This window comes from Symphalangus syndactylus, chromosome 17, assembly GCF_028878055.3.
Source record: "Symphalangus syndactylus isolate Jambi chromosome 17, NHGRI_mSymSyn1-v2.1_pri, whole genome shotgun sequence".
NCBI lineage: Eukaryota > Metazoa > Chordata > Mammalia > Primates > Hylobatidae > Symphalangus > Symphalangus syndactylus.
In genome coordinates this window covers 25,742,193-25,760,022 of record NC_072439.2, presented here as the reverse complement: position 1 = coordinate 25,760,022, position 17,830 = coordinate 25,742,193, and the positions used below count along the sequence as shown (strand labels likewise).

The window sequence follows — 17,830 nt, the reverse complement described above, 5'->3', positions numbered from 1 at the left end:
CCACTTCCTGCTGTCTCCCACAGTGAGAGCCTTAAAATGCTATAAAGTAGTCAAAATAAAGAAGAAAACTGGAAAAGAAAAGAAGCATCTATAATATGGCCTCAGCTTACGTTAACTCTTAATACCTGTCAAAACGCATGATACAGCTAAACAACACAGGGATCATCTCACAATATGCACAAAGAAGTGTGTAGAGAGCTAAACATGAGCATCATGAGACCCATAAGATTTTATCCAGGCTCTGCCACCCACTGCCTGAGTAACCCTGGCCAGTGTGATAAGCGGTCAGTTTCTGGGATCCCTCAACCCTTGGATATAAGGAAATATGAACTCCTTCTCTAAGAGATAAGCTATATGATAGATCTGAGCATTTATTAATTAATTCATTCATTCTTCTAATCAGCAAATAGTTATTGACCGTCTACTAAGTGTCAGGGAATGTGATGCACAGTGACACAGGGATGAACAAGAGAGGCAAGGTCCTACTCCCATGTAGCTTACATTTACCATGGGAGATAGAGAACAGCAAATTGTTAAACGAGTTAATCTTATAAAATGCAAATAGTGATAACTACTTTGAAACAAACAGATGGGTAAGTGTGATAGGGGAATGGTACTTTTAGTTTGAGTGGTCAGAGAGGCATCCTTGTGGAAGTGATGATGAGTCTGGGCTGAAATATGACTTACGCAAAAGAACCAACCCCTGAGGATCTCGAATGTTCTAGGTAGCAAGGCAAGTACAAAGGCTCTGAGGTATAGAAGGGCATAAAGAACGTGGGGAAGAGTGGTAGGAGATGAGTCAGAGAGACAGCAGGGTTAAATCATGCAGGCTTTTGTAAGCAATAAGGAGTTTGGAGGCTCATGGAGATTTTGAATCAGAAGCACGTTATAATTTAATTTATGATTTATTTTCAAAGATAACCACAATGTAACCACCCAACAGGTTCACCTTGCCTGCTGCCTAGACAATTTATCAAGACAGGAGAACTGCAATAGAGAAAGAGTAATTCATGCAGGGCCAGCTGTATGGGAGACTAGAGTTTTATTATTACTCAAAACAGTCTCCCTGAGAATTTGGGGATTAGAGTTTTTAAGGATAATTTTGGGTGGGGGCAGTGAGTCAGGAGTGTTGATTGGTTGGGTCGGAGACGAAATCATAGGGAGCCAAAGCTGTTCTTTTACCCTGAGTCAGTTCCTGGGTGGGGGCCACAAAATCAGACAACTCAGTCTATCCTACCTGGGTGGTGCCAGCCGATCCATCAAGTGCAGAGTCTGCAAAATATCTCAAGCACTGATCTTAGGTTTTACAATAGTGATGTTATCCCCTGGAACAATTTGAGGAGAGTCAGAATCTTGTAGCCTCCAGCTGCATGTCTCCTAAACCATAATTTCTAATCTTGTGGCTAATTTGTTAGTCCTACAATGGCAGTCTAGTTCTTAGGCAAGAAGCGTGTTTGTTTTGGGAAAGGGCTGTTATTATCTTTGTTTTAAACTATAAACTAAGTTCCTCCAAAAGTTAGTTCAGCCTATGCCCAGAAATGAACAAGGATAGCTTGGAGTTTAGAAGCAAAATGGAGTCGGTTACGTCAGATCTCTTTCACTGTCTCAGTTATAATTTTGCAATGGTAGTTCCACCAACTGCTATATGGGAAGGAATGAGTTTGGAGGCAATTTCAAAAGTCTGATTAAGAAACTGGACAGGTGGAAACAGAAAATAGGGTCAGAAAGTTCATGAATATATTTTGGAAAACAAGTCAAAAGAACCAACTGATGAGTTGGATGTGGCAAGTTAAAGACTGAATCAAGGATGGCGGAAGATGATGTCATTTGGTAAAATAGGGAAAACGAAGGAGGAATGGATTTGGGGGTGGAAATGAGCAATTGTGTTTTTGAACACCTTAAACTTGATATACCTACCAGGCAGAATTTTTAGGAAGAATAAACTCGGCAGGGCGCGGTGGCTCATGCCTGTAATCCCAGCACTTTGGGAGGTCAAGGCGGGTGGATCACCTGAGGTCAGGAGTTCAAGACCAGCCTGGCCAACATGGTGAAACCCCATCTCTACTAAAAAATACAAAAATTAGCCAGGCATGGTGGTGTGCCCCTGTAACCTCAGCTACGTGGGAGGCTGAGGCACAAGAATCACTTGAACTGGGAGGTGGAGGTTGTGGTGAGCCGAGATTGCACCACTGCACTCCAGCCTGGGCCACAGAACGAGACTCTTGTCTCAAAAAAAAAAGAATAAATGAGATAACATTTTAAAACACCTAATACATAATCAGTACTCAAAAAAAACAATTATTTTCTTTCCAAATTTGCCAAATTTCTTAAAGCCAGGTGCCCTAATTTGAAGAAGGGACGATAATCTTACAGATTCATAGTGTGCCTTAATTGACTTAATATATGTGAATAAAGGTTATTAATAATAACTAATGCATATATAGGTCTTACCATGTTCTAAGCACTCTTTTAAGTATATGTAATCTATTAATCAGTTTAAGCCAACAACTCTGTAAGTAAAACTGCCATTATAAAATTATAACTGACGGCCGGGCACAGTGGCTCATGCCTGTAATCCCAGCACTTTGGGAGGCCGAGGCGGGTGGATCACAAGGTCAGGAGATCAAGACCATCCTGGCTAACACGGTGAAACCCTGTCTCTACTAAAAATACAAAAATTAGCTGGGCATGGTGGCGGGTGCCTGTAGTCCCAGCTACTAAGGAGGCTGGGGCAGGAAAATGGTGTGAACCCAGGAGGCGGAGTGCAATGAGCCAAGACCGTGCCACTGCACTCCAGCCTGGGTGACAGAGCGAGACTCTGTCTCAAAAAAAGAAAAAAAATAATAACTGAAACAGTGAAAGAGATCCAACCTAACCAACTCCATCTGGCTTCTAACTTCCAAGCAATCCTTGTTCATTCCTGGGCATCCATGAAACTAATTTTGGGAGGAGCCTAGTTTATAGTTAAACTTTGAAACTTTGATCTCTGGCCGATCATAGTGTCTCACACCTGTAATCCCAGCACTTTGGGAGGCTGAGGCAGGCAGATCACTTGAGTCCAGGAGTTTGAGACCAACCTGGGAAACATATCAAAACTCTGTCTCTACAAAAATTACAAAAAATAGCTGAGCATGGTGGAGTGTGCCTGTAATCCCAGCTACTAAGGAGGATGAGGTGGGAGGATCACTTGAGCCTGGGAGGTCTAGGTTGCAGTGAGCAGAGGTGTCACCAGTGCAATCCAGCCTGGGCGACAAAGTCTCAAAAAAAAAAAAAAAAAAAAAAAAAAAAAAAACAAGAAAACCCAAATAGTACCTCTTTTGTTTAATTGCATTTTCCTGATTATAAATGAGAGAACCAATTTTTTTTTTTTTTTTTTTTTGAGACAGAGTCTTGTTTGTTGCCCAGGCTGGAGTGCAGTGGCGTGATCTTGGCTCACTGCAACTTCTGCCTCCCGGGTTCAAGCAATTCTCCTGCCTCAGCCTCCCGAGTAGCTGGGACTACAGACGCGTGCCACCACATCCAGCTGATTTTTGTATTTTTCATAGAAACGGGGTTTCATCATGTTGGCCAGGCTGGTCTTGAACTCCTGACCTCGTGATCTGCCCACCTCAGCCTCCCAAAGTGCTGGGATTACAGGCATGAGCCACCAAGCTGGACCCAACATTTCCCTTCCCCCTTTCATAATATAGGTAAATGTGCTGATACAATGTAAAAAAAAAATTGATTAAAAAAAGAAGTCCACAACTGTAAATCAACCAAATATGAGCTTTGTCCTTTGTTATACGTTTACCCATTCAACCAGTACACATTGAACTGATATTTGCTAGGCCTGGTTTACAAAGCTGACTAAGATATTGTGTGGAGACAAAAATGAATTCAGCTAATTATAAGGCAGTGAGCTAACTGCTATAATAGACATAGGTTCGCAATGCATGCCTGGAAAAGTAGCATTCATCCTTCAAGAGTCCTTCATATTTCTGCAAAGTAATAACAACTAGCATTGATTGCTTGTTCTGACCTATTCACTGTGCTAAATGTATCACATGAATGATCTCAACTGATCTTCACAACAACCTTAAGAGGTAGTTCTTATTATTTTCTCCATTTCATAGGTGAAGGAACTGAGGCAGAGAGAAGTTAAGTAGTTTTTTTTAAGGTTGTGACAGGACTTGGATTTGAAGACAAGCAATCTGACTTCAGAGCCTGTGATCTTAGGTACTTACACTATTCCACCTCCTTAATCTATTCTGTTTACCTCCCCTTCCTCTTTCCATGCAAAATCAGAAGACAGTATTTTGTGGTATCATAGCATCCTAGGAATACCTCTATTGGAGATTCTACTGTTTTGAACTATTATGTTCCAGTGACTGTCTCCTTTAGAAAAGGAGTGTATTATTCTTTTTTAGACTGCATAGCAAGTAGTAGGTGTTCAATAATGTCACCAAGGATAAAACAAGTGATTAAAAATGTGATTATTTCAACCACCTTGAAGGAGGACAAACTGTTCATAGCAAGCAAGCAGGCCAGGCTGTAAAAGGTGCATTTGTTCTTGTTCAAGAGGCCCCATGGAGCCCAGGATACCTAGAGAGCAGATATTCATGAAAGGGGTGAAAGGACTAGGACAAAGAGAAGCAAGGGCTGCTGGAGTTGACAGATTTTCTTTCCTGTAGGTGATGGGGTGGATTTGAAGGACAGTGATCTGTAGGAAATGCATAGACTGCTCTGCGTATTTGTTCTCACACTTAAAAATGTAACCAGCTGGGCACGGTGGTTCACGCCTGTAATCCCAGCACTTTGGGAGGCTGAGGTGGGCAGATCGCCTCAGGTTAGGATTTTGAGACTGGCCTGGCCAACATGGTGAAACCCCGTCTCCACTAAAAACACAAAAATTAACTGGGTGTGGTGGTGCGAGCCTGTAATCCCAGCTACTCGAGAGGCTGAGGCAAGAGAATCGCTTGAACTCAGGAGGCAGAAGTTGCAGTGAGCCCAGGTCTTGCCACCACACTCCAGCCTGGGCAACAGAGCGAGACTTCTGCTCAAAAAAAAAAAAAGTGTCTAACCCTAGAAGGGCTTAAGTAGTATTTTGATGCACCCAAGAGCAGAACTCTAGAGAATTCTTTCAAAAGTAACTTTTAAAGGAAATGTCAGCCTTTTATAAAATATCTGCCCAAGTAACTTGGAAACTCTTTCTCTGAGAAAATGAACCACATCAAACACGTACTGAGATCGTCAAGTGCACTTTAAGCTCATTTTTGCTGGAAGGGAAATCTCACTTGTACCCTTCTTCAAAACAAACATGTGTAGACTCTGGTCTGTCTAAATTTTGTTGCTGTTACCTTTAATTTTTTTTCCTTTGTGAAGGGAATAGAATTTTATCTGTATTGTTTGTAAGGGCTTTTTCTCCCCTGAGATAAATGTGACATATGTCAGGAACTAGAGTTAATCTGGCCTAACATGGAACCAGGAGGGCTGGGGCTCAGAGGCATAAAGGACTTTATTTGTTCCTAAGATCAGTGCTTGAGATATTTTGCAGATCCTGAACCTGATGAATCAGCTGGCACCACCCAGATCGATTAACTGGCTCATCTGATCTTGTGGCCCCCACCCAGGAACTGACTCAGTACAAGAGCACAGCTTCCATACCCTGTGATTTCATCTCCTGCCTAACCAATCACCACTCCTGACTCCCTGGCTTCCCTCAACCAACAAGCTGTCCTTAAAAACTCTGATCCCCGAATGCTCGGGGAGCCTGATCTGAGTAATAATAAAACTCCAGTCTCCTGCACAGCCTGCTCTGCATAAATTACTCTTTCTCTATTGTGATTCCCCTGTCTTGATAAACTGGCTCTGTCTAGGCAGCGGGCAAGATGAATCCATTGGGCGGTTACAACTTTAGAATCCTCCCGAGGTGGAAGGATCATTTCAGGACAGGAGTTTGAGACCAGCCTAGGAAACATGGCAAGACCCCATCTCTGTAAATAAATTAATGTGTTGGCAGGACCTTCTGGAAGCTTTAGGGGAAAATCCATTTCCTTGCCTTTTCTAGATTCTACAGGCCTCCTACATTCCTTGGCTAAGGCCTTCTTCCACCTTCAAAACTAGCAATGGCTAGTCGAGTCTTTCTCATGCTGCATCAGTTGGCCACTGACTCTTCTTCTGCCCCCCTCTTCCACTTTTTTTGTAATTTGTAATTTTTATTTTTTTGAGACAGTTTCACCCTGTTGCCCAGGCTGGAGTGCAATGGCGCAATCTTGGCTCACTGCAACTTCCGCGTCCCGGGTTCATGTGATTCTCCCACCTCAGCCTCCCAAGTAGCTGGGCTTACAGGTGTGTGCTACCACTCCTGGCTAATTTATATATATATATATATATTTTTTTTTTTTTTTTTTTTTTTGAGACAGAGTTTCACTGTTGTTGCACAGGCTGGAGTGCAATGGCACAATCTCAGCTCACTGCAACCTCCACCTCCCGGGTTCAAGCTATTCTCCTGCCTCAGCCTCCCGAGTAGCTGGCATTATAGGCATGCGCCACCATGCTCCGCTGATTTTGTATTTTTAGTAGAGACAGGGTGTCTCCATGTTGGTTAGGCTGGTCTCGAACTCCCAACCTCAGGTGATCCGCCCATCTCGGCTTCCCAAAGTGCTGGGATTACAGGAGTGAGCCACCATACGCGGCCAATTTTTATATTTTTAGTAGAGATGGGTCTTCACCATGTTGGCCAGGCTGATCTCAAACTCCTGACCTCAGGTGATCTGCCCGCCTGGGCCTCCCAAAGTGCTGGGATTACAGGTGTGACCCACTGCGCCCAGCCATAAACACATCTTTAAAAGTGTAAGAGGCCAGGCGGTCAGGAGTTTGAGACCAGCCTGGCCAACATGGCGACACCCTGTCTCTGCTAAAACTACAAAAATTAGCTGGGCATGGTGGTGCGTGCCTGTAGTCCCAGCTACTTAGGAGGCTGAGGTGGGAGAATTGCTTGAACCCGGGAGGCAGAGGTTCAGCAAGCCAAGATTGCACCACTGCACTCCAGCCTGGGTGACAGAGTGAGACTCTATCTCAAAAAAAAAAAAAAAAAAAAAAGATGTGTTCACATTGAGCCCACCCAGATACTCCAAATTAATTTCCCTATTTTAAGGACAAATGATTAGCAACTTACTTCCATCTGCAACCTTAATTCTCCTTTTCCACATAATATAACATATTCACAGGTTCCAGGGATTTAGCATGTGCTTATCTTTGGGGCTTAATTATTCTGCCTATCACAACCTCCAAAGTTGAACTATATTGTGCAAGTTGGACATTCAAGCTACCAACAATGTTGAAAACTTAGACTTTGTTCAGGGCATCTATAGTCATTACACATTCTTTATGCCTGAAAGGTAAACCTTGTCCAGAAAGCATGAATAAATAAATTGGTATCCTTTTTTGTAGGATTCTTGGCTCAGGACCAAAGGAGCTTTACAGTACTTTTCAGATTATCACAGGTAAAAAACAAAACAAAACAAAACAAAAAAAACAAGCCAGGCACAGTGGCTCATGCTTGTAATATAATGCCAACACTTTGGGAGGCCAAGGTGGATGGATTGTTTAAGCCCAGCAGCCTGGGCAACATGGCAAAACCCTGTCTCTACAAAAAATACAAAAACTAGCCAGGCATCGTGGCACGTGCCTGTAGTCCCAGCTACTCAGAAGGGTGAGGTGGGAGAATCACTTGAGCCAGGCAGGCAGAGGTTGCCGTGAGCTGAGATCGGGCCACTGCACTCCAGCCTGGGCAACAGAGCAAGGCCCTGTCTCCAAACAAAACAAAAAAACGAGATCTATAACACTATTGACATACATAAATGTCCTAAAATCATTACTTTTGTGTCAAAACAATAAATGTTTACAGTGGAGAAAATAGAAAAAGCTGAGCATTCAAAGTTTTTTGTTTTTGAGACAGAGTTTTGCTCCTGTTGCCCAGTCTGGAGTGCAACGGCACCATCTCAGCTCACCGCAACCTCTGCCTCCCTGGCTCAAGTGATCCTCCTGCCTCAGCCTTCCGAGCAGCTGAGATAACAGACATGCGCCACCACACCTGGGTAATTTTTTAATTTTTAGTAGAGACAGGGTTTCACCACGTTGGCCAGGCTGGTCTCGAACTCCTGACCTCAGGTGATCCACCTGCCTCAGCCTCCCAAAGTGCTGGGATTACAGGCATGAGCCACCACGCCTGGCCCCTTTTAAAGTGTTTTGTTTGTTTGTTTAGAGACAGTCTAGCTGTGTCACCCAGGCTGAAGTGCAGTGGTGAGATCATGGATTACTGCAGCCTCGAACTCTTTAACTCAAAGTATCCTCCCGCTTCAGCCTATGAAGTAGCTTGTACTACCAGCATGCACCGCCATACACAGCTATTTATTTTTATTTTTGTAGAGATGGAGTCTTGCTAGGTTGCCTAAGTCTCCAACTCCTAGGCTTATGTGATTCCCCTGCGTTGGCCTCCCAAAATGCTGAGATTATAGGCATGAGCCACCTTGCCCAGTCTAAAGTTTTAGAAAACATTTAGTAAAGGAAATTTAAACTAAAAAAAAAAAATTTAGTTCAAGGCCAGGTGCGGTGGCTCTTGTCTGTAGTGGATCACTTGAGCCCAGGAGTTTGAGACTAGCTTGGGCAACACTGCAAGGTCCTGTCTCTACAAAAAAAATTTTAAAAATTAGCCAGCTGTGAGGGCATGAGCCTGTAGTCCCAGCTACTTGGGAGGCTGAAGTGGGAGGATCGCTTGAGCCCTGGAGGCTGAGACGGCAGTGAGCCGTGATGGTGCCACTGCACTCCAGCCTGGATGACTGAGTGAGACTGTCTCCAAAAAAATTGTTTTAGTTCAAGAGAATGGAAACAATGGTACTGAGGAAAAGCAATGTTGTACCTCGAACTTTTCCTCAACAAAGAAAATAAATTGGCAGTTATATTAGTTCAGAAAGGTATTCCGAGTAGAAAAAAATTTTTTTTTTCATTTAATTTTATTCTTACAGACTCGTTCAAAACAAGCCATGACTCCTCAGCAAAACAGCTCCATCAAGCGTCTCGCCAACCTCTCCCTTGGGGCTCAGTCAAGGGAATGAAAAAACGAGGTTAGACACCTGTCCCCAACGGAAAAACCAAGAACACACCTGGAGAGCAGCTCAGACAAAGGGAGCCAGGCGGGGAAAACAGTAATTGGAGAGGAGACCGTGCTTCCAGTCTGTTGCTGGTTTACAAGGTAAATCTATTCCTGGACGAAAGGGGTACAGGAGCAGCACCCGAAAACCCGGGACAGGCTGTGGCAGGCCCGACGTCTTTCAGGCCCAGCTCCTAGCGTCGACGCCCCTCCTTCCAAGACGTTTCTCAGCAGGCCCTGCGCCCATTTTGTATCAAGTGAGCCGCCTGAGATTGCCAAGCATCCTGTGCGCATCTCATTAACGCATCTGCTTATTCATGCATTTATTCTTTTGTGGGTGAGGGGGTGGAGGGGAACGGTGTCTCACTCATTCTGTCACTCAGGCTGGAGTGCAGGTGGGGCGATCTCAGCTCACTGCAACCTCGGCCTCCCAGGTTCAAGCGATTCTTGTGCCTCAGCCTCCCAAGTAGTTGGGATTACAGGTGCACACTACCACGCCTGGGTAATTTTTGTATTTTTGGTGGAGACGGCGTTTCACCATGTTGGCCAGCCTGGTGTCGAACTCTTGACCCCCGGTGATCCATCCACCTTGGCCTCCCAAAGTGTAAGGATTACAGGCTGATCCACGGCGCCCGGCCTTATGCATTTATTCTTATTGAGCACCTAATATGCTTTAAGCATAGGGGGCAAAAAAGTAAATGAGACATAACAGCACTTAACACACAGCATTTATTTGCACGGGTGTTGGCTTTCTAGCCCTCCAGCGACTGCTTCTAGGTATGGGCCCTCTTTCGTTTTTGCATCCTCCGAGTCTAGCACAGTGCCTGGCACTGACTAGGTGCTTTGTTAACAAAGGAATGACTTTAAAAAGTATTTTTGATAGGGAGCTCGGTTCTCAAACCTATAGCCCTACGCGGGGTAGGGGAGGCGGGAGAATGGGTGAACAGGCAGACACGAGGAGAATGGGAGACGTGTTTGTATTAGGAGTGCTCACAGCAATCCACAGCTTCCCTGTGTTCCTCGTTCTCAAATAAGAGTAGGGGAGTCGAGGGCAGGATGGGGCAGCCCTCCCCACGCGCAGGAGGGCTGGGTTTGGAGGCCCCAGCCGGGAGTTCTCACTGCGCTCCCGAGCCCGCCTGCCCACCCGCGCCGCTCACCAGGTCAATGGCCACGATGTCCCGCAGAGCCAGTACTCGCCGGATGGACTTGGGCGGGTTTTCGGTTAGGTAGACGAGCCGGTCGCTTAGCACCACGTACTTGAGGATGTGGTTCTCAGAGCTGGACACCACGATGCATGGCTCGTAGGCGCGGACCGCGTCGTAGACCTCAGGCGGCAGATGCCGCCGCAGGAACACATCCAGGCGGCTGTTTCTGCGCGCGGGGAAGCCGGACGGCAAGGGGCTGGCCATGCGCGGCGTCCGCAGCGGGGCGGAGTGCTGGGACTCGAGGCCCTCAGCTCGCCCTCTCTCCCCCCGCCGCGCTGGAACCCGCGCGCCACAAAGCCGCCGGCCCCGCGTCGCCTCCTCTCCCAGGCGCGGGGACCCGGGCCGCAACTGCAGGAATCGACGCTAGGTCGGCTTCCCTGGAGGTCCCTCCCCAGCCCTGTCCAGCCTCTCGATCTTTGTCCTAACCTCAGACGGCGATGGGCGGGGCAAGACGCTGGTCCTTCAGGCCCGAGTTGATGGGCACCTCGGGCTAATCACCGTAAAGTCCCCTGCGGCCGACGGGCGGTGATTTTTAGGGTCTCTCCAGCCCGCCCCTCATGCCAGTCCCCACCACTGCCTACTCTGTTGCGGATCACACCATCCCATACAAACTTTATTGGTACAAACAGTTTCAATCTGGTTTCCTGTTAGAAACTTGAAAGAGTTTAATTTACCGATTTATTTTTAACAACCCTAGAAACCTATTAAACCCAATCACACAGATGTAGCTTTTGGTTATAACATGGCCTGGCACAGCTTTCTGATATTGTCGGAGTGTAAACATAGGTCTTCTTTCTCCAACCAGTGAGAAAGGAATTCTTTTTTTTTTCTTTTTCTTTTTTTTTTTTTTTTTTTTTTGAGACGGAGCTTTGCTCTTGTTGCCCAGGCGGGAGTGCAATGGCGCGATCTCGGCTCACGGCAATCTCCGCCTCCCGGGTTCAAGCGATTCTCCTGCCTCAGCCTCCCCAGTAGCTGGAATTACAGGCATGCACCACCACGCCCAGCTAATTTTGTATATTTTAGTAGAAACGGGGTTTCTCCATGTTGGTCAGGCTAGTCTCCAACTCCTGACCTCAGGTAATCCGCCCGCCTCGGCCTCCCAAAGTGCTGGGATTACAGGCGTAAGTCACCTCGCCCAGCGTTTGGATTCTTAACGGGAATTGATGTGAGCACACCCAAACCAACCTAAGGGATATGGTTTTGTTCCCAATGCCCAGGACAATCTATGCAGGAAGAATGAATGGGTGATGCTGGCATCTTGAAAAGTTGAAGCTGATAGACTGAAGAATGCTGATTACATACCCTGAGGCTGCAGAGGAGTAAGTATTCCTTAGTTTTTACAGGCCAAGAATAACTTATTAATTAGGTTACAGAAATGAGAAGGGCACAACAGAAATACTCTAAGTCAGAAGTTCCATTTTTTATTTCGAATCCTAGAAAAGTTATTCTCTTCCCCTCCCCCATTGACCCAAAAACCTGATAATGAAACCATATCGTTCATTGCTGTGGCTGCCAGCAACCCTGAATCAAATTTGATATTCTTTATATTCTCCCTTTCTACATATTTTACTATTGTATACTGTACGTTATAAGCAACTTCAAATCCCTTGTGGAAAGAAGGTATAAATATATTACAATCTATAAACAGATATTGTAGACTACACTGGTACAAAGGGAAAGAGAAATGTTTTGGTCTGGATAAACTTTTTTTTTTTTTTTTTTTTTTTTGAGACAGAGTCTCGCTCTGTCACCCAGGCTGGAGTGCAGTGGCATGATATCGGCTCACTGCAGCCTCTGCCTCCTGGGTTCAAGCCATTCTCCTGCCACAGCCTCTCAAGTAGCTTGGACTACAGGTGTGCACCACCACGCCCAGCTGATTTCTTTTCTGTGTGTATTTTTAGTAGAGACGGGATTTCACCATGTTGGCCATGGCTTGTCTCCTGACTTCAAGTGATCTGCCTGCCTCGACCTCCCAAAGTGCTGGGAATACAGGCATGAACCACCGCCATGTAAGGGTCTGGCTAGACTTAAGTCTAAGATCACGTTAAGGGAACTCAAGTGAGTAAAGAGAAGTGCTGCTGGCAAAATCTTAAATGATCTAGTAGTTAAAGTTTTCTTAGGATCTCATCACACATCTGAGCCTTCCTAACTTCATAACTGGATGAAAAATGAATGAACTACACCATCCGTAGCAACCTTTATTGATAAAAGATGTGCATGGCTATTTCCTCCAAAATAAAGACTACTCATTATCTAAACCACTCTAAATAGAGTTTATTGCTTCAAACCAACAGAAAGGCAAAGGCCCTTCACCTCTGCTGAATAGCCACACCTCACATAAGCAGTTGAAAGGCGAATGACTACAACATTAGAGGTGGAAAGTGAGGCCTACATAAGGGAAAGACCTTACCTCAGTCTGCTATTTTGTGTCTCTCAGGCTTCCTACTTCATATCCACTTCCCAGGACTAAGAGAAACAGAATGACTGCACCAGGACCAAAAAAGACAGCACACTTGATATATCTGCCAAGAAGCCCATCTTGAATAAGCTTTTGGTGACAAGTGCACTAAGCTTAGCAAACATTAAAATCAAGCACAGGCTGGGTGTGGTGGCTCACGCCTGTAATCCCAGCACTTTGGGAGTCCGAGGCGGGTGGATCGGTTGAGGTCAGGAGTTTGAGACCAACCTGGCCAACATGGTGAAACCCCATCTCTACTGAAATTACAAAAAATTAGTTGGGTGTGGTGACACATGCCTGTAATCCTGGCTACTCGGGAGGCTGAGGCAAGAGAATTGCTTGAACCCGAGAGGTGGAGGTTGCAGTGAGCTGAGATTGCCCTACTCCACTCTGGCCTGGGTGACAGAGCAAGACTCCGTATCAAAAATAAAAAAATAAATAAAGAAATAAAATGAAGCACAGAAAGAAGGGAATTTGACTGGGAGATTGGTGGTCAAGATGACTTCAGTTAAACTTTTAACTTTGTGGCACACAGAGAAGGCAATACAATGGTTTCCAGGCACTTTACAGCAGTGTTGCCAAGGTAACAGCAAAATTTCTATTGCAGGAGACAGATTTAAATATATAGGAAAGATCACTAGATTTGGAGTCAGGAGAACTAGATAAGGGCACTAACTCTGTTATCTATCAGACTTTTGGAAAGTCACAACCTTTCCGAACCTCAGTTTCATCATCTGTAAAATGTGAGGATCCAATGTGATGAACTATAAACTCTATGAGCACTACAGACATATGAAGCATTCACATTCCCTTATCTTTTGGTAAGCTTTACATCAATCCATGGCCCATAGGCCACATGCAGCCCAGGAAGGCTTTAAATGTGGCCCAACACAAATTCATAAACGTCTTAAAACATTATGAGAATTTTTTGCGATTTTTTTTTTTTAGCTCATCAGCTATCATTAGTGTTAGTATATTTTATATGTGGCCCAAGACAATTCTTCTTCTTCCAATGTGGCCCAGGGAAGCCAAAAGCCTGGATACCCATTTTACATGTTTAACCCAAATGCACCAAAGATAGGTACTCCCTCCTTATCTTGTAAGTTCATCCAAACTCAAGAAACATTTGGCAAAGGAACTCCTGCAATCAAGCACTTAATAGATGTTTCTTGATGAAATTATCAAAAGGAATGGGATATTACTTACCTGGACTAATCCTCAAATGCAGTCTCCTTGAATTTCATCGGAACAGTGGTCTTAGGTCCAGGGATGGTCAATTCAAATAATTCGAAGGACAGTAGTTATGAGCATAGAACTGTAGAGCCAGATGACCTAGGTTCAAATTCCAGCTCTCCTATTCAGTAGCTGAATGACCTATGCCTCAGTTTCCCCATCTATGAAAGGGGGGTAATAGTACCAACCCCCAAAGGGTTACTACGAGGATTTAAAAATCTTCAGTAGTACCTAGAACAGAAACCTGGACTGGAGTAAATACTATATAAGCGTTTAAAGAACAAGTTCACTGGGCATGGTGGCTCACACCTGTAATCCTGGCACTTTGGGAGGCCCAGGTGGGTGGATCACATGAAGTCAGGAGTTCTAGACCAGCCTGGACAGCATGGTGAAACCCCATCTCTACCAAAAAATACAAAAATTAGCCAGTGTGGTGGCAGGCACCTGTAGTCCCGGCTACCTGGGAGGCTGAGGCATGAGAATCACTTGAACCTGGGAGGCAGAGGTTGCAGTGAGCCGAGATGGCACCACTGCACTCCAGCCTGGGCAATGGAGTGAAACTCTGTCTTAAAAAATGAAAGAAAAAGAAAGAAAGAAAGAAAGAAAGAAAGAAAGAAAGAAAGAAAGAAAGAAAGAAAGAAAGGGAAAGAGACAAAGAGAGAGAGAGAGAAAGAAGGAAGGAAGGAAGGAAGGAAGGAAGGAAGAAAGAAAGAAAGAAAGAAAGAAAGAAAGAAAGAAAGAAAGAAAGAAAGAAAGAAAGAAAAAGAAAGAAAGAAAAGAATAAGTTCAACAAGTGTGTGATTTCCTGTTACATATATGGTCATTCTGCTCCCTATCTACAAGGTAATATTAAATTCTTCTGATTGGATACAAGTCTAACTTTCTGAGATTGACCCAAGGCAAATTTTACCTTTTTTGGGTCACATTTTTAGTGGAGAAGAGACCAGTAGGTTAGGACGTGAGAACCATGTAAGGATTCCAAACTAGAAGTACTCTTCAGTGGTTCTAGGGATCCCAAGTATTCCCATTCCCCCAACTTGAAACTAAAGACAGACAGTACACACAGTAAGATATTTAGAGTATGTGGCATATAAATAGTAAGATATTTAGAGTATGTGGCATATAAATAGAACCTAACCTTTTTTTTTTTTTTTTCTTGAGAAGGAGTTTCACTCTATCACCCAGGCTGGAGTGCATTGGCGCAATCTCGGCTCACTGCAACCTCCACCTCCTGGGTTCAAGCAATTCTCCTGCCTCAGCCTCCCGAGTAGCTGGGATTACAGGCATGCACCACCACGCCCAGCTAATTTGTATTTTTAGTAGAGACGGGGTTTCTCCATGTTGAGGCTGGTCTCGAACTCCTGACCTCAGGTGATCCCCCCACCTTAGCCTACCAAAGTGCTGGGATTACAGGCGTGAGCCACCACGCCCAGCCCTAAACCTGACTTTTTAAAGGTGTCTCATTTAGGAATCTCTTAGTGCTTCAACTTAGTTGTTTTGTTGTTGTTGTTGTTGTTGTTTTGTTTTGTTTTGAGACAGAGTTTCGCGCTTGTTGCCCAGGCTGGAGTGCAATGGTGCGATCTTGGCTCATTGCAACCTCTGGCTCACTGCAACCTCTGCCTCCCAGGTTCAAGCAATTCTCCTGCCTCAGCCGCACAAGTAGCTGGGATTACAAGCATGCACCACCACACCTGGCTAATTTTTGTATTTTTAGTAGAGAGGGGGTTTCTCCATGTTGGTCAGGCTGGTCTCGAACTCCCCACCTCAGGTGATCCACCTGCCTTGGCCTCCCAAAGTGCTGGAATTACAGGCATGAGCCACCACGCCCAGCCCTGTACTTATTATTAATGGATACTGATCATTTAAATATCTACTATTAGTAATCTACTATTAGTAATTAGATGACATACAAAGGAAAGATGTCGTTGTTATAAAAACCAGCAAATGATTTGGATTAATGTTTTCTTTCACTGAATAATACTCCAATGCTCTATTCTGCCCCTCAGGCTTCCTGCTGCACATGTACTTCCTGTAAGAGGAACTAATGGTTGGAATAGGACCAATAAAGGCAGCATTCCTGACCTGTTTTCCAACTTCTTTCTCTGCCAAGAAGCTCATTATGCATAAGCTTTTAGTGACAATGGCATTCAGCTTAAAGAACAATGAGATGAAACACACAAAGAGAATCTGACACAGAACTCAGTGGCTATCAGCTCATAATTATGTTCTTTTTGGTTCAACTCAGTACATTTCACAAATATTTACTGAGAAATATGTATTAGCCATAAACAGAATCAGGATAACACTTACTTTCAATCTTTAAAAATTGTCTAGTTTTGGCCGGGCATGGTGGCTCACACCTGTAATCTCAACACCTTGGGAGGCCGAGGCAGGTGGATCATGAGGTCAAGAGATCGAGACCATCCTGGCCAACATGGTGAAACTCCATCTCTACTAAAAATACAACAATTAGCTGGGCGTGGTAGTGCATGCCTGTAGTCCCAGCTACACAGGAGGCGGAGGTAGGAGAACTGCTTGAACCGGAAGGTGGAGGTTGCAGTGAATCAAGATTGCACCACTACCCTCCAGCCTAGTGACAGAGCGAAACTCCATCTCAAAATTATAATAATAATAATAATTGTCTAGTTTTTTCTCAGGGAGCCAAGAAGATGGTGGACATTGAGACTGAGCATGCCTACCACAAGCAGCTGACCATCATTTAAAGCAAGAAGAGGGTCCTGCTAAAGGAAACTGGCAAGGAGCAGCTCCTATGGTACTTAACAAGAACATCGGTCTAGGCTTCAAGAGGTCCAAAGAGACTATTGAGGGCACCTACACTGACAAGGAATGCCTGTTCACTGGTAATGTCCCCATCTGAGGGCAGATCCTGTATGGCATGGTGACCAAGATGGAGATGCAGAGAACCACTGTCATCCACAGAAACTGTCTCCACTACATCTGCAAGTACAATTGCTTCGAGAAGTACCACAATAACATGTCCATGCACCTGTTCCCCTGCTTCAGGATGTCCAGATCAGCGACATTGTCACGCTGGATAAGTGCTGGTCCCTGAGCAAGACGGTGTACTTCAATGTGCTCAAGGTCACCAAGGCCACAGACATCAAGAAGCAATTCCAGAAGTTCTGAGGCTGAATGCCTGCTCCCCAAAATGAAATAAAGTTATTTTCTCATTCATACACACAAAAAATGACTAATAGGTAAGATAACCACAAAAACTTGATACACAACAGAAACATATTAAAACATATTAATGCAGGCCGGGCGCGGTGGCTCACGCTTGTAATCCCAGCACTTTGGGAGGCCGAGGCAGGCGGATCACGAGGTCAGGAGATCGAGACCACGGTGAAACCCCGTCTCTATTAAAAATAAAAAAAAATAAAAAATAAAAAAAAATATTAATGCAATTAGAGATTAAAAAAACAAGCAAGCTGTGTCAAAGATATGATCAAGCACAAGCCTGGTTGAGGACATCTGGAAAGACTTCATGAGGGAGGTAACATTCGATAAATGCTCACGGAGTGAATGAAACAATTTCTTTTTTTCCTTTTATCATAGGCAGTTTTTAAATTTTTTGACCAGTTGTAGTGGCTAACACCTGTAATCCCAACACTTTGGGAGGCCGAGGCAGGTGGATAGCTTGAGCTCAGGAGTTCAAGGCCAGCCTGGGCAACATAGTGAGACCTCACCTTTACTAAAAAAAAGTTAGCTGGGCATGGTGGTGCCCACCTGTAGTCCCAGCTACTCCAGAGGCTGAGGAGGGAGGATTGCTTGAGCCCAGGAGGC

The 17,830-nt window shown here is 44.8% G+C and overlaps 1 protein-coding gene and 1 pseudogene across 6 annotated transcripts in view; one reads left to right on the top strand and one right to left on the bottom strand.

Moving 5' to 3' along the window:
• The window catches only part of C17H12orf56 (chromosome 17 C12orf56 homolog), a 100,197-nt gene extending 89,440 nt beyond the window's left edge, over nucleotides 1–10,757 (bottom strand). For 4 of the 6 annotated variants that reach the window (XM_055249709.2, XM_055249711.2, XM_055249712.2 and 1 more), the window contains exon 1: nucleotides 10,288–10,692. In XM_055249709.2, the coding sequence (XP_055105684.1) occupies nucleotides 10,288–10,539 (252 nt within the window). In that variant the 5' untranslated portion in view covers nucleotides 10,540–10,692. Of the gene's footprint in view, nucleotides 1–10,287 lie in introns of all 6 variants that reach the window. The other 2 variants (XM_055250907.2, XM_055249713.2) reach the window with 2 other exon arrangements.
• Nucleotides 1–17,221, top strand: part of LOC129466906 (small ribosomal subunit protein uS17-like) — a 153,614-nt pseudogene extending 136,393 nt beyond the window's left edge.
• The last annotated feature ends 609 nt before the right edge of the window (nucleotides 17,222–17,830 follow it).